This window comes from Myotis brandtii, unplaced genomic scaffold, assembly GCF_000412655.1.
Source record: "Myotis brandtii unplaced genomic scaffold, ASM41265v1 scaffold1161, whole genome shotgun sequence".
Taxonomy (NCBI): Eukaryota; Metazoa; Chordata; class Mammalia; order Chiroptera; family Vespertilionidae; genus Myotis; species Myotis brandtii.
The window spans coordinates 270766-288040 of NW_005354015.1; the positions used below are offsets into that span (position 1 = coordinate 270766).

The 17275-nt window shown below is 40.1% G+C and overlaps 1 protein-coding gene across 1 annotated transcript; it reads left to right on the forward strand.

Annotated features, from left to right (window-relative positions):
• Positions 1-2732: 2732 nt before the first annotated feature.
• On the forward strand, positions 2733-4050 carry LOC102244273 (olfactory receptor 7D2). Its single transcript, XM_005858209.2, has one exon. It carries the CDS (start codon positions 2741-2743, stop codon positions 3677-3679), a length of 939 nt encoding a protein of 312 aa, XP_005858271.1. The 5' UTR covers positions 2733-2740; the 3' UTR covers positions 3680-4050.
• The last annotated feature ends 13225 nt before the right edge of the window (positions 4051-17275 follow it).

The following is a 17275-nucleotide window of genomic DNA, read 5'->3' on the forward strand; positions in this document are numbered from 1 at the left end:
TGATTTTTAGAAAGGGAGAAGAAGAGAGAGAAATATCATTATGAGAACTGTAACATCAATCTGCTGCCTCCTGCATGCCCCCCATCAGAGATACAGTCCCCAACCTGGGCATGTGCCCTAGACTGGGAATCGATCCAGCAACCTCCTGGTATATGGGATGATGCCCAGCCATCTGGGCCACATTGGCCAGGGCTTAGCTACACTCTTTGATTAAACAAATATGTACTGAATGCTGACTATGTGTCAGGTGTTATCTATGTTGTCATTGCAATTGTGAATGGACCTATTTCCCCCCTTTCCTAATGATTCTTTGCAGAGACAAAGAAAACTGATTAGTTCTAATTGTGTTTAAGTTGACTTTAGTGTTCCCAAGTAGGTAATCATATCAGCTGCTAATCTCGACCAATTTTGTTTTTGGTTTTAAACTATTATATATGATTTACTTTTCTTGTCTTATGGTATTTCTTTTGAATTATTAGGTATATATAACAACAGGCATAATTTCTCCTTATGAGTTTATTTTGTGTTTTTAGGGTTTAATGATGGATCTTGGATTAATACTTAAAATTTTACTGTTCCCTTCCCATCAATGACTGTTAAATTTTATTACATACATTTATATTGAAACTATCATTATTTCTGCATTGGTCTGTTCATGCAAATACCTTGTTATCTGACTTTCTAATATTAAATATTTTTATACCTTTCAAATGAACATTAATTCATAAGGGAATATGTTATCTCTATTAAGCAGATAGCTTCATCTTACTCCTTTTTCAGTTTTCTGCATCTGTAGTCAATGTGAGATTAACTTGTAGATTTCTTGTTTATATTATAAATTGCTCTTGGTTTCAACCTTCATTCAACTTTTCCTGCTCTTTGAGAACAAACCATTAGATAACCAGGATCAGTAAATTTTATGACATGTGAGTTGAAATGCATAGCTTATGTTTCAGTTGTGGGAGGGACAGATTTTTTAAAAATATATTTTTTTATTGATTTCAAAGAGGAAGGGAGAGAGAGATAGAAACATCAATGATGAGAGAGAATCATTGATTGGTTGCCTCCTGCACACCTCACCATGGGCATTTGCCCTGACTGGGAATTGAACTGTGACCTCCTGGTTCATAGATCGATGCTCAACCACTGAGCCATGCCATCTGAGCAGGAACAGATATTAATAAAATAATTTCATAAGTAAATGCAAAAACACAACAATGACTTAGACAATGAAGAAGACTCTAGGAGGCTATAAAAGCATAAACTAGGGGGACTGCACTTGCTGGGCAGGGAGGGTTCAGGAAGGCTTCTTTGAGGAAGTGATATTCCAGATAAGAGACAAGGATAAGAATTATCACAGGAAGACAAAGGCATGGAGGAGCACCCAGCTGGGAGGGCAGTACTTACATAAGCATGGCTGGGGATGTTTAGGATTCCTAGGAAGGCAAAAGTGTTAGAACTGCAAGAGTGAAAGGCTAGTGTTGTGCTTAAGATTGGGAGGTTGGAAGGAACCCGCATGCACTAGCAAACCTGGAAAGGGTGTTAAAAGAAAGAAAAGTCATAGACACTGAGGCAAAAATCTTCAGCTGAAAGTACCCTTCAGAGCATAGTTGTGTTTGCTTCTGCCTGGGGCCTGGGTCTGTGCCATCAGGACCACTGAGACTGAATTCTTCTGGCTGAGGTCCTAGGTGAGTGTGAGTGTGGGCTCTAAACCTGTGAGTGGCCACCTCGGCTACAGTGATTTTTGAAGCCTGACTCTTTCTGACATTTCTTGGATGAATTTTCTTTCTTTTTTCTACCCAGTACTACTGGGCATTGTGTGAAAGTGTTTTTAACTTTTAATTTTTACATTATTTCAGGTTTGAAGAAAGGTTGAAAGAATAGTTCCTACGTATATCCTTTGCTGGATCCCCCAAATGTTAACATTTTTACCACCTTAACTTTTATCTTTGCCCCGTTTTCTCTGTCTTCCTTCTGTGTGCATGTGCTTTTTTCCAAACCATTTGAGAATAAGTTGCACCTCTAAATCGTTGGTATTCCCTAAAAACAAGGACATTTTCCTCACACAACCTCAGTACAATGATCAAAATCAAGAAATTAAAAAAAAATTAACAGTGATATAATACTGTTATTAAAGTTACAGACATCAGTCCTATTTGGACAATTATCCTAATAATGTCATCTATAGCAAAAGAAAATCCAAGATCACACGTTACATTTGGTTAACATCTCTTTAGGCACCTTTCATCCAGAGCAGTTCCTAGACTTTCTTTGAATTTGAATGCCCCTCATTTTGGCTTTGTCTGATGCTCCTTAACCTGTAGATTGAAGTTCCTGTATCTTTGGCAAAAGTCCCACAGTAGTCGCATTGAGTCCTTTCTAGTGCCTCCTACCAGGAGGTACATGATGTTGATTTGTCCCATTTTGAAGCTTCATGACCATCTGACGGGGTTGTTATAAAATGGATACTTAAGATAGGTGGTCAGGAATTCTATTTGGTAGGATTCCCTTTTGGTTTCATTGTTATAAAATGGATACTGAAGATGAGCGGGTGGGACAAGAGACTCCATTTTTTAGGATTCCATTTATAAGTGAATAGAGACCCGACTCTTAGATAAAATGACAGTCTTTATCAATAACTTGCGTGAAAGGCATCGTCAACATTTCTGGTATGTGAAGGGTGCCAGTTTGTGCTAATTCATGTTGTTCCGGTCTCTTCCATCATAGATATATCAGCCACATGAAAGCAGGAAACAAAACAGGAATTTTAGTGTTCACCCTCCTTGGACTCTCTGAGGATCCAGAACTGCAGCCCCTCATCTTTGGACTGTTCCTCTCCATGTACGTGGTTACTGTGCTTGGGAACTTGCTCATCTTCCTAATCATCAGCTTTGACTCCCACCTCCATACCCCCATGTACTTCTTCCTTTCCAACCTGTCCTTGGTTGACATCTGTTTCAGCACCACCATAGTCCCCAATATGCTGGTGAGCATCCAGACAGAGAACAAAGCCATTTCCTACATGAACTGCCTCACTCAGGTGTATTTTTCCATGTTTTTTCCTATCCTGGACACCCTACTCCTGACCATGATGGCCTACGACCGGTATGTGGCCATCTGTCAGCCCCTGCACTACATGGTCATCATGAACCCTCGTCTCTGTGGTTTGCTAGTTTTTATTACTTGGTTCATTGGTGTCATGACATCCCTCCTCCATATCTCTCTGATGATGCATCTGAATTTCTGTAGAGATCTTGAAATTCCACTTTTCTTCTGTGAGGTGACACAGATCCTCAAGTTGGCCTGTTCTGATACCTTCCTGAATAGCATACTGTTATACTTTATGACTGGTGTGCTGGGTGTGTTCCCCCTTTTGGGGATCCTATTGTCCTACTCAAGAATTACCTCATCCATAAGGAAGATGTCCTCATTGCAGGGAAGGCAAAAAGCATTTGCCACCTGTGGGTCTCATCTCGCAGTTGTTTCTTTATTTTATGCAACAGGCATTGGGGTCTACTTCAGTTCTTCGATGATTCACTCTTCCCAGAAAATCTCAGTGGCCTCAGTGATGTACACTGTGGTCACCCCTATGCTGAACCCCTTCATCTACAGCTTGAGAAACAAGGATGTGAAGGGCGCCCTGGGAAGGCTTCTTAGCAGAGCATTCTCTTGTCTGTGATAAATCCATTGGTCCTGGGACTGAGAAGGTTTGTGAGTACCAGTGGCAAACACTTTTATTCTGAAGTTCTTACACTTGAATATCTCAAAGGATCTTATTCTTTTATCCAATTCTTAAGGATCTATGAATTTGCTCTCTCTCAGTTTTTTACACACATTTAAACAACTAATCTCTGAGCAATTTCTTTGATGACATTTTTGTCCTATTGGTTGTCCAAATATTATGTCCTTGGTCTTATTCCTTACCTTCACACTCGTGAGTTCTAAACTTAGATTTAAGGCATTTACTATATCTTTGTTAACTCAAATGTTGGCCTAGAGAGTTTAAAGTGACTGTTCACTTTATTTCTATGTGTTTGATTGTGAATTGTGTTATTTGTGTGTATCACCAACAGTGTTGTTGTTGTTTTTTTTACTGTTTTTTAAATAAAGTATAATTAAAATACATATCAAAATAAAGTTGATGTGTTAGTACTTATTATATGATGAGCATGTGCTGATTTTTCTCTGTTATCTTATGTAATCTTCTCAATAGGAAAAATTACTGTCCCCATTTTAGAGGTGATAAAAATGAGACTCTAAGAAAGCAAAAAACAATACAAAACTTTCCCAAAGTTACAGAGAGACGAGGGACCCAGTGGCAAAAGCAGGATTCAAACCCAGAACGCTAACCCTGAGCCATAGTCTAATCTAACAGTCTTCACAGTTTTCCACATGGATTTTGATGATGTGCACATCTCTATGGTAGATTTTACTGCTGATTGGCAATATTTCTAATTATTCTCTCCTATTGGACACCCAACAGAATTGCACTTCCTTTCTCCTTGAAGGTTAAGGTGGCAATATGTTTTTATCTGCCCAATAAAACATGAGTGGAATTGATGTGTTCCTTCTAGGCTGCTATATTTAAGAGCTGGTAAATTATTCTCTATATTCACTCTGCCTTTGATATGGCTATTGTGGAATAAGGTTATCATAAGATCAAAATAGTCTAGAAAGCTGGCAAATACATGTAGGACTTTCCTGGATAGTTATTCAAGTCCATATATAAATTATTTTTTAAATGTAGAATACCAGGAATTCCATTAGTGCCACAATTCATAATCTTTCAGTGTGATATATCTGTGATATGATATGAGAGGAGTATTTTCAGCTTAGCCAACTGCTAATATATTTACCCGGAATATTGCTAGGTTTTCTTAAGGATCTACTCCTACCTATTCCTTGGAGACCTCAATATCTCAACATCTTGGTCCCTCTCCCATGTCCAACATGAATAGTTCAAAAGTCTCAAGGCTCTACCTATCATCCAGTGTTGGTGATGTATTCAGTGACAAAGAGACATCAGATTATCACCAGGTTACTTTGTTTATGTTATGGGGTAGGGGACTGAGTCATGAAAAAGTTACAGAATGTTACAATGTTATAGAGTAAAGGGTTACGGAATGTGTTGAGGGGGGGAAATGAGACATGAGAAATTGAATGTGCTCGGAGGGAGAGGGGGGATGTATGAGTAAGAAGTGCGTCAGGGTCAGTGGAAGAAGGATTGTTAGATTGTCTTAGAAAAACAATGTGTTATTATATGCTCCAGCCAGGTGTGACTCTGTTTAACCTTAATGGAATGCTTTGTAGTTAATTTTTCTTAACACTGTCTTGCTATAAAGGATCATACTGCACCCTTGGTCTCTGCCACATGCTGCAAACCTTCCCAGAGGGGGAAGGTACGGGCTGTGGTCAGTTGGCCAGCTTAATAAAGGCTATGAAATTTAAATTCTGAGTCGGTGGTCTATCTCGTTGAGCCAACCCATAACATTTAAAGAAAAAATTAATATTCCAAGAAAAATTTGTCATACGGCTTAGTGTTAATATATGTAGTATATCTTATGTCTGTCTATCTACATCTATCTATCTATCTATCTATCTATCTATCTATCTATCTATTCATCTATCTATCTAGTCACATAAAATTTCCCAGGGCTGTGAGACCAGAGAAAGAGGCTGACAACTCTGTCAAAACATTGAGAATTCATGAAGGGAGTTTGCATATAAGGCTTGTCTTGTGCGGCCGCTAGGCAACATGCAGATTGTCCATGCCACATGGCAGATGCTGAGTTATCTAGGACGGGCAAGATGGATGGAGTACTGAGGCATGACCTGCCCCAGATAAGGAGAAAAAACCTTACATGCTTGCCTGGGGAAGGGCAACAGCCTATTCCAGGAAATGGCACTCCTGGGGCATAGGGGAAGGGTCAGACAGTCTCTGAGAAGATTTATGGGAAGCAATCTCTGTTCTGTCTGGAATCTAGCTGGATCTAGATTCTAGATAAAGGTCCAGCTACAGTCATGTTATTGAACAGCCCTCCACCCTATCTATCTTTCTGCCTATCTATCTATTATCTATCATCTATCTATCATCTATCTATCATTTATCTATCCTAGATTTCAGCCTAAGGCACCAACATGTACCTGAGCTCTTCCCTCTGAGTGTCTTAGTAAATGAGGACGTTTTTATGGAGAAGATGAAGCAGGGTGTGTCTGAGTTTGGACAAGCCAGTGGGCACAATGAAACATTTTCAGGGACCAAAGATGGTTCAATGATAAAAAAAAAAAAAAGAATCACACAGAAATATATGAGTGAGAGAAGTGGAAATGATAAAAAAGTAGAAAGTCTTATGTGGGCATGTGTTTAATATCATTTAATATTATAACTGCCATAATAACTATATTGACTTTGTAACTATGTATAGTCAATACAATCATACTTAATATAAATATTTCTTGTTTTTAAAATTAATTGATTTATGTTTTTATTTTTAATATTTACTGACTCATTCTTTTATTAGATTTATTTTCTTAATTTTTCTAAATATTTAAAACAACACTTTTAAGTGCTTGATGGTAAAAAAATGTGATATATAATGATGTTAGAAAACTTGGAAAATACAAATAACGAGAGATATGGTAGGAAACCCAAAGGATAACCACAATTTACATTTTGAGGAATTCCCATCTATGTGCACTATATGTTTACAGACAACACATTCTTTCCTGATTATTCTTTCTAGGCTGCAACTGGGTTAATAAGTGTTCTCCCACCACAGATGAGTTTGACAAATTTGATTATTGTTATATTTTAAAATACTTGTACTTTCAGAGATGAAAAGGAGAACTTTAATTTTGTTTCCATTCACTGTTATTTTCAGTTAAATTGCACAATGTTTAATACTAGTTGAACTATGGAATTATTCACTTTAAAAAGGCATGAGCCGGGGTGCTGGCGATTAAACCCCCATTTTTTATCTTACTGGGTATATGATCTTAGGCAAGTCATCTGACTTCCCTGGACCTCAGAACCCTCTGGGAGGAGAGTTAGGATCACTCCACCAGGTAAGCCATTCAGAGATATTACTCAAGGGTGAGGGGGATTGAGAATGGATAGAGGAGAGAGACACTGAGTATCAGTTGTGGCTTTGAGGCCACATATAGTAGCAGAAGCTATAGTTCTTCACACTGATCCTCCTCTTTTTAGTGCATCTCATTCACCCTCTCCCCTAAAACATACACATTGAAGCCATGGAAGAGCTTCTCCCAAAACTTATACAAAAAGTTGATCCAAATAAAGGCGATAAACAAAAACAAAAAACAAAACACACACACACACCCCAAAATAAACAAATGAGCCCACACTCAACCAAAAGTCTCTGCACAGCAAAGGAAACCATCAACAGAATAAAAAGAGCTTCCCACCAAATGGGAGAAAATATTTTCAAACCATTTATCTGCTAAGGGCTTAATACATAATATACATAACGAACACATACAACTCAATTGTAAAATAATGAAAAATCCAGTTTAAAAACAGGCAGAGAATCTGAATAGACATTTTTCCAAACATAACATAGTTGGCCAATGGGTACTTGAAAAGATGCTCAACATCACTAATCTTCAAAGAAATATAAATTAAGGGGTGGGGTGAGGGTGACTGGATAAAGAAGGTGAAGGAATTAGCTAAAGAACATATATGCATACCCCATGAATATGGACAATAGTGTGGTGAAGGCCAAGAGAGGGGGAGGGAGGAGTGGGTGAAAGTGGGCAAAAGGGGAGGGGGGATCTGCAATAATGTCAATATTAAATTTTTTTAATAAAAAATGACAATGACATATCGACTTGCACCTGCTAGAACAGCTACTATCAAAGAGACAAGAAATAATTAGTGTTCGTGAGGATGTGGAGGAACCCTTGTGCACTATTGATGTGAATATAAATTGGTACAGCCACTATGGAAAACAGTCTATAGGTTCCTCAAGAATAAAAAAATACAACTACCATATGACCCAGCCATTTCACTTCTGGTTTTTTATCCAAAGAAAATGGAAACAATAACTTGAAAAATATATCTGTACTCCCATGTTTACTGCAGCATTATTTACAATAACCAAGGTATGGAATGTAAACAACCTAAGTGTCCATTTATGGATGAATATATAAAGAAGATGTGAGATATATATATATATAATGGAATATTACTCAGCCATTAAAAATCCTGCCATTCACAGCAACATTTATGGACTTTGAGGGCATTATGCTAATTTGAAAGAAGTTTGATAAAGACAAATACTATATGATCTTACTTATATGTGGAATCTATAAAAAAAAATGAACACATAGATACAGGGAACAAATTAAGAGCTGCCAGGAGTCAGGAGTGAGTGAAATTGCTGAAAGTAGTCAAAAGGCACAAAAAAACATGGTGACTATAAGAAATATCAAATCATTATAATGTATACATAAAAATTTAAAATGTTGATCTAGAGTGCCAATTAAGATGACAGAGTAGAAAATGTTGTGCTTACACCCCCCCCCCCCCCCCCCCCCCCCCCCCCCTTACAAATTAAATTATAGAATAATTAACTGGGAGAATCATCTGAAAACAAGCTGAACATAGTCCTATAACTAAGGATATAAAGAAGAAGCCACTGTTAAGATTTGTAGGTGGATCAGAGACAACACCTGCTGCCACTGCACCCATGTTTGGCAATTGAAAATTGGAAGGGATATCTCAGCTATAGAGGTTCTACCTGTGAACAAGGGGTCCCAGCTCCACCAGGCCCCCAAGACCAAAGCACTAGTGCTGGGAAGAGGAGCCCCCAAAACATCTGGCTGTGAAAATCAGCAGAAATTCCTTTCATCTGGGTGAGATGGAGGTTGCTGGAAACCCAGGCATCCACTTACATGGCCCATGCACAGACTCACTGGCTCATAGGCACTCGCCTTGGGCTCCAGCAGAGGGATAGCAACTCAGGGATGCCAGATGAATGCAAGGAAAATCTGAGTTGTGTGGCCTCAGGGTGAGGGCTGGGGGGACAGCTGCCATTGTCCTTGTGTAGAGCCCTCTGGCAAGCTGGTGCCATCTTTCCTGTTTTGATCCCTCACCCCACAGGGCCTGCAGGTGCAGGTGGGGACCAAATCTGAATCTGCATTAACCTGGTGAACACCACTCACCTCACCCTGGAGACCCTAAGACCCCACCCCTCCCAATTCCCACACTATCAAAGGCTCTTTCAGCAGCAGGCCGCTGGTCTCAGCCTGAGCATTGCTGGAGGCTCTTTAGGAGATGGGCAGCAGGCCTTTGCTGGTGCTGCAGTCTCATAAAAACTCTCAAGGGTCTACAGGCCCCAAGCAAGTGGGAGCTGGCCTAGGTGTGCCCTGTGCCTTTTGCTGAGCAGGTGCAGGCCTTGCTTTGCAGTGTGGCTTCTCCTATGCACCTCCAAGCATAGCACAGTCAGCTACCAACCACAGATCATTTGTAGCTCCTACTAGATGGCCCAGGCCAGTAAAGGAAAGCAGCAGACCTTAGCCTGCACCAGAACCTCTCCCAAGAACCCCCCAGAACCACCATCTGGTGGCTAGCTTCACACCACAATAGAGCACCCCCCACAATTAGCTTCACCAAAAAGCACACCCCAAGGGTGTTCCCAAAAGACTCTGGTGCCAACCCCGCTCCATGGGGACAGCCCACACACAGAAGCTTGTCTGCTACAGCCATGGCCAATACTCAGATCAAAAGACACAAACAACATGAAAGTGAAAGGATGGATAAAGTATTTTATGCAAATGTAGATGGAAAAATGCTGGGGAAGAAATATTTATATCAGACAAAATTATCATTAAAACAAAGGCTATAATAAGAGACAAAGAAGGACATCATAATATTACAGGAATCAATCCAACAAGGAACTAAAACCCTTGTAAACATTTATGAACCCAACATAGGATCCTCTCTATGTGAAAATAGAGCAAATATTGATGGACATAAAAAGAGAGATTGACAGTAATAGTCATGGTAGAGAACTTTAACACCCAATTTGACATCAATCAATAGATCTTCTAGACAAAAAATCAATAAGGAAACAGTGGCTTTAAAGAATACATTAGACCAGATGGATTTAAGGAATATTTTCAGAACATTTTACTGCAAAGCAGCAGAATATACATCCTTTTCAAGAGCACATAGAAATTTTCCAGGGTAGACCACATTATAGGCCACAAAACAAGTATCAATAAATTTAAGATGATTGAAATCATATCAAGCATCTTCTTCAACCACAATTGTTTGAAACTAGAAATCAATAACAAGAAAAAATCTGAGAAACACGCAGATGCCAAATAACATGCTACTAAACAATGAATAAGTGAACAATGAGATAAGGGAAAAAATAAAAAGATGCCTTGAGACAAATGAAAACGAAAACACAACAACCCCAAATCTATGGGACACAGGGAAAGCAACCCTAAAAGAAAAAGTCATAGCAATGCAGGTCTATCTCAATAAACAAGAAAAATCCCCCAAAACAATGTAACCTTACACATAGAGGAACTAGAACAAGAACTACAAAGTCCAAAGTGATTAGAAGGAAAGAAAGATCAGTGTGAAAATAAACAAAATAGAGTATTAAAAAATGACACAAAAGATCAATAAAACCAAGAGATGATTTTTTGAAAAGAAAAGAAAAAAGATAAGCCTTTAACCAGACCCATAAAAAAAGAGTGAGCACCCTAATAAATAAAATCAGAAAAGAAAAAGAAGTGACAACTGACACCACAGATACAAAGTATTGTAATAAAATACTACAAACAATACATGTCAACAAATCAGACTATCTGGAATGGATAAATTCCTAGAAACATAGAATCTTCTAAAACTGACTCAAGAAGAAATAGATATTCTTTGTGTTTAAATATATTTTTAATTGATTTTAGAGAGGAAAGGAGAAGGTGAGAGAGATAGAAATATCAATGCCCCCACTGGGGATTGAGCCCACAGCCCAGGCATGTGTCCTGACCGGAAATCAAACCATCACCTCCTGATTCATAGGTCGACGCTCAACCATCGAGCCACACCAACTGGGAAGAAACAGATATTCTTAATAAACCTATTACTATCAACAAAAACAAAGCAATAATAACAATAACAACAACAATAATAATTCACAACAAAGAAAAGTACTGGATAGATGGCTTCACAGGTGAATTTTACCAAACATTCAAATAAGAATTAAAATCTATCCTTCTCAAATTATTCTAAACAAGAGGAGGAAGGGCTCCCAAGCTCATTTAAAAAATTTTTATTTTATTGTTGAAGTATTATATATGTCCCCAATTTTCCATTTTACTCTCTTCCTCCAAGCCCCTTCTCCACCCCAGGCCTTCACCATACTTTTGTCTGTGTCCATTGATTATGCATATATGTACATGAATTCTTTAATTAATCTCTTCCCATCTCCCCATCCTCCCCTCTGAGATATGTTAATCTGTTCCATGCCTCCATGTCTCTAGACCTATATTGTTCCTCAGTTTATTATGTTTATTAGATTCTACTTAGAAGTAAAATCATGTGATATTTGTCTTTTTCTGACTGGCTTGTTTCACTCAGCATAATATTCTCCAGGTCCACCCATGCTGTTGCAAAGGGTAAGAAATCCTTTTTTTACAGCGTATAGTATTCCATGTTATGAGGCCACCCTGATTCTAAAACCAGACAAAGAAAGAAAATTATAAGCTACTATCCTGATGAACATAAATGCAAAACTTCTCAGCAAAATAATTGCAAACCAAAATCAGCAGTACATTTAAAACATCATATATCATGATCAAATGGGATTTGTTTTTGGGATTCAAGTTTGGTTCAATATCCTCAAATTAATTAATGTAATACACCACATAAACAAAATAAAAGATGAAAATTATATGATTATATCAATATATGCAGGAAAACATTTGACATAATCCAGCATCCATCTATGATAAAAACTCTCAGTAAAGTGGCAATACAGGAAACATACCTTAACATAATATAGGCCATATATGACAAACCCACAGCTAACATTATATTCAATAGTGAAAAGCTAAAAGCTTTTTATTTTTTCCTTAAGATGCAGAACAAGACAAGGATGACCACTTTCACCACTTTTATTCAACACAGTATTGGTAGTCCTAGCCACAGCAATCAGAAAAGGAAAAGAAGTAAAAGGTATCCAAATTAGAAAGGAAGAAGTAAAATTGTCATTGTTTTCAGATGACTATTTAGTGCTATATAGAGAACCCTAAAGATTACACACACACACACACACACACACACACACAAAACCTATTAGAACTGATAAATTAATTCAGTAAAGTAGCAGGATATAAAATTAATATATTCAAAATTCAGTTGCATTTTTATTCACCAATAATGAACTATCAGAAAGAGAAATTAAGAAAACAATCCTATTTATAATTGCATCAAAAAATAATAAAATATACCATACCTAGGAATAAAATTAACCAAGGAGGTAAAAAGCCTGTACGTGGGAAATTATAGCACACTAAAGAAAGAAATTGAAGACAGAAATAAATGGAAGTGTGTATCATGCTCATGAATGGGAAGAATTAACAACATTAAAATTTCCATACTATCCAAGGCCATCTATAGATTCAATGTAATCCCAATCAAAGAATCATGGCATTTTCACAGAACTAGAACAAATAATTCTAAGATATATATGGAAACACAAAACTCCCCGAATAGCCACAGCAATCCTGAGAAAGAACAAAGTTGGAGGTATCACAATACCTGATATTAAGCTATACTACAAGGCCAGTAATCAAAACAGCATGATACTGGCATAGAAATAGACCCATAGATCAATGAAACACAACAGAGATCCCAGAAACAAACTCATGCCTACATGGCCAGTTAATCTATGACAAAGGATGCATAATATAAAATTGGGTAAATAAAGTCTACTCAATAAATGGCATTGAGAAAACTGGACAGATACATGCAAAAAAAATGAAATTAGATCACCTTCTTACACCATATTCAAGAATAAACTCAAAATGGATTAAAGGCTTAAAGGTAAGACCCAATATCATAATTCTCATAGAAGAAAACACAAACAGTAGTGTCTGACATTGCTCCTAGTAATATTGTTTCTGATATATCTTCTTGGGAAACAGAAACAAAAGGAAAAATAAACAAATGAGACTACATCAAACTAAAAAGTTTTACACATCAAAGGGAAACCATCAACAAAAAGACAACCTTCCAATGGGTATATTTGCCAATGATACATCCACTAAGGGGTTCACACCCAAAATGTATAAAGAACTCATACAGCTTAACTCCAAAAACCCCCAAATAATCCAAATCAAATAATGTGCAGAGCACCTAGACATTGCTCCAAAGAGGACAACAGGCACATGAAAGGATACTCAACGCCAATAATCACTAGAGAAGTGCAAATTGAAACCACAATGAGATTTTACCTCACACATGTCAGAATGGTTATCATCAATAATCAACAAACAAATGTTGCCAAGACTATGGAGAAGAGGGAACCTTCATGCACTGTTAGCAAGATTGCAGATTGTTGCAGCCACTATAGGAAATAGTTTCTCAAAAAATTAAAATACCTTGTGACCTAAAAATTCCACTTCTGGGTATTTTTCCAAAGTGTTCTAAAACACTAATTTGAAAAGATATATGCACCCTATGTTCATTGCAGAGTTATTTACAACTAGAGGCCTGGTGCACAAATTCGTGCATGGGTGGGGTCCCTCGGCCTGGCCTGCGATCAAGGCCGATTGGGGCTGTCTTGTCCAGTTCTGATAGGGATCAATGGGGGCTGGCTGGCCTGGGAGGGACTGTGGGAGGGCTCCAGGGCGTGTCTGGCCCATCTCACCCAGTCCGATTGGCCAGACACCAGCAGCAAGCTGACTTACTGGTCCAAGCGTCTACCCCCTGGTGGTCAGTGTGTGTCATAGTGACTGGTCGAGCAGTCAACCAAGTGGTCAAGTGATCTGTCAGACACTTAGCATATTACGCTTTTATTATATAAGATAGCAAAGACATGAAAACTACCTAAGTGCCCATTTATAGATGATTGGATAAAGAACTGGTACATATATACAATGGAATATTACTCAGCCATAAAGAAGAATGAAACCTTACCATTTGTGGTACTTAGAGGATATTATGCTAAGTGAAATAAGTCAATCAGAGAAAGACAAATACCATATGATTTCACTTACATGTGGAATCTAAAGAACAAAATAAAGCAACAAAGGAGAAACATACACATAGATCCAGAGAACAAACTGATGGTTGCCAGATGGGAGAGATATGGGGGGCTGCTGAAAGTGGTGATGGGATTAAGAAGTAAAAATTGGTCCCAGAGTTGCAAAGTTGGTTGAGAATCATCCTGTGCACTTAAAGGTTCAATTCCTTGCCAGGGCATATACCTGGGTTGCGGGTTTGATCTCTGGTCCAGGCACATACAGAAGGCAACTGATCAAAGTTTTTCTCTCCTCTCTCTCTGTATCTCTCTCTCTCTCTCTCAGCACGTCTTCAGGTGAGGATTAAAAAATGTACAATTTGGTAGTTACAAAATAGTTACAGGGATGTAAAGAACAGCGTAGAAATTATAGTCAATAATATAGTAGTAATTGTGTATGGTGTCAGGTTGGTACTAAATCAACCAGGGGGAAACACTTCATAAATTACATAATATCTAACTGGCTGAAGACATTTGCATTCACTGTCATATTTGCACTGAGGTTGCACCTGAGCTGCTCCCAGCCACTTACTGAGAATAGCAGGGTGCTAGCGAATGCTCATTGCCATGCTGTGCACCTAAAACTAATATATAATACTAGAGGCCCGGTGCATGAAATTCGTGCATGAAGGGGGGGTTCCCTCATCCCAGCCTGCACCCACTCCAATCAGGGACCCCTTGGGGGATGTCTGACCACCAGTTTAGGCCTGATCCCGGCGGTCAGACACCCCTCTCACAATCTGGGACCGCTGGCTCCTAACCATGCACCTGCCTGCCTGCCTGATCGCCCCTAACCTCTCTGCCTTCCTGCCTGATCGCCCCTAACTGCCTCTGCCTGCCTGATTGCCCCCACCTGCCCTCCCCTGCCAGTCTGATCTCGCCCCCAATTGCCCTCCCCTGCTGGCCTGATCTTGCCCCTAACTGCTCTCCCCTGCTGGCCTGATTGCCCCAACTGCCTCTGTTTGCCTGATCGCCCCTAAATGCCCTCCCCTGCCAGTCTGATCTCACCCCCAACTGCCCTTCTCTGCTGGCCTGATCGCCCCTAACTGCCTCTGCCTGCCTGATCACCCCTAACTGCACTCCCCTGCCAGCCTGATCTCGCCCCCAACAGCCCTCCACTGCCTGGCCAATTGGTCCTGATTGGTCAGTTTCTATGCCATTCAGCGTCAAAAGCTCCACCTCTTAGGCAGCCATTGGCTCCTTAAATTCACCCAGAATTGTTTCTGATTGGTCAGTTTCTATGCCAGTCCACGTCTCTGGGCCTATCAACGTGGCCTGATCAGAAAGGTGGGGCTAATCAGCAGCCCTAGTGGAGGCCTGGAGAGAAATGAAGGTGCGGCTGTTGGCCAGGTCAGGAGAGAAAGAGAGGCAAGTTCTGATCAATGGCTGCCACAGAGGCTATGGATCAGATCCTGCCTCCCTGTCTGCAGGCCTCTTTCCAGGCCTGATCCATAGCCCCCTAGGCAGTCAGTGCTGGGTCAGGGTGCCCGCAGCAGTCTGATGGAGCCTTCAGTTGTAATTGGTCATGTACAGGATCTACTTTACTTACAAGACAGTTCTCCAGACTTAGTACTGGGGTAAAGGCCAATGGAGCAGGTGTCATTTTGAATCAGTACCAGTCTGTTCTGTCATTTGGCCCTCTGAGACTTGGCGGAAACACTTGCCTTGTTGCCAGGGGCGACAAGGCAAGCGTTCTGCGCTTGGCCTGCCCAGAGGCCCTCCACGGCCAGAACGCTTGCCTCGTAGCCACAGCGGGATGAGGGATTCCAGCAGGGATGAGAGGACTGGGCGCCGCCATATTGTGGCTATGGGCGCCACCATCTTTGTGACAGAGTGACTGTTAATTTGCATATTACCCTTTTATTAGATAAGATTGAATGTTAACTATAATTGGGAAATAAAAAAATTAAAAGGAACTATAAAAAAATCTTGTAAGGCTAAAAAAAAAAAGTTGGTTCAAATGTCCCTAGGGATGGACTATAGATGAGAATTCTATGCTCATTGCCCAGATCCTCCTTCAGGATTAAGGGCTTATTGTTCCAGGTGCAAGAAGGGCAGCCATCTGACAGACTTCGGTCTTTGCAAATACGCATGAGTTAAAGGAAGCTGCCTCACCCAGGAGACACCACTCAGATCTCTTGCTGTGGGCAGCACAATGGACCAAAAACATTTGCATTCACCACTGTATGTGCGCTGTGGTTGCTCCTGAGCTGCACCCAGTCACGTAGTGAGAACAGCAGAATGCCAGTGCATGCCCATCGCCATGGTCACACAATGACACTGATGACCAGGATCTGTTACCCCTGCCAGAATGGTGACTCCTCTTCTTGGCATGAAGGTACTGGAGTGCCAGGTAGCGTTAGAGTTTGAAATTCAATGGGACTTTTGCCATGTGTCTGGAAGTATGTATCTTTAGGAGTCAAGACCTCTTGACCTGAAGAGGCCAGAGTTGTGGAGATCTGAAGCACAAACTCCCAAGTGACTCAATGGAAGTGTGAAAATCTACTTATATAAAAACCATGGGTGGTGTTCATTACATACAGATAAACAGCAACCGAGCAGAGGGAAGTCAGTCCTACAGGGGTTGTCTTGGCAACGGCTGCGCCCTTCCCCAAGCTGTTTCCAGGAGCTGTTTCCTATAAGGGCGGAGTTTGAGGCAGGAACCTGCCCTGGGAGCGTGGAGGCAGATCTTTCTAAAGTGTGCCATGCCAGCATGGGGTGAACCTGAGTGGGGCGGCTGAAAGGCTTAGAAAAGACAGACAAGAGAATGAAAGCTGGGTCTCGGTGGGACGCTGCTTCTCTGAGAGACAGCGACCATGCCCACAGCCATGCCTTTAGTTTATAGCAGATGCTATGAGGCAAAGTAAGGGCGTGACCAAGATGTTTACAAACATTCTCCTGGGTTTCAATCCTACTCAACTACATGCACCTGAACTCTATCAAGCCCACATCACTCAGGCACGTGGGGCCACATGTTTGGACCATAGGTTCAAGCT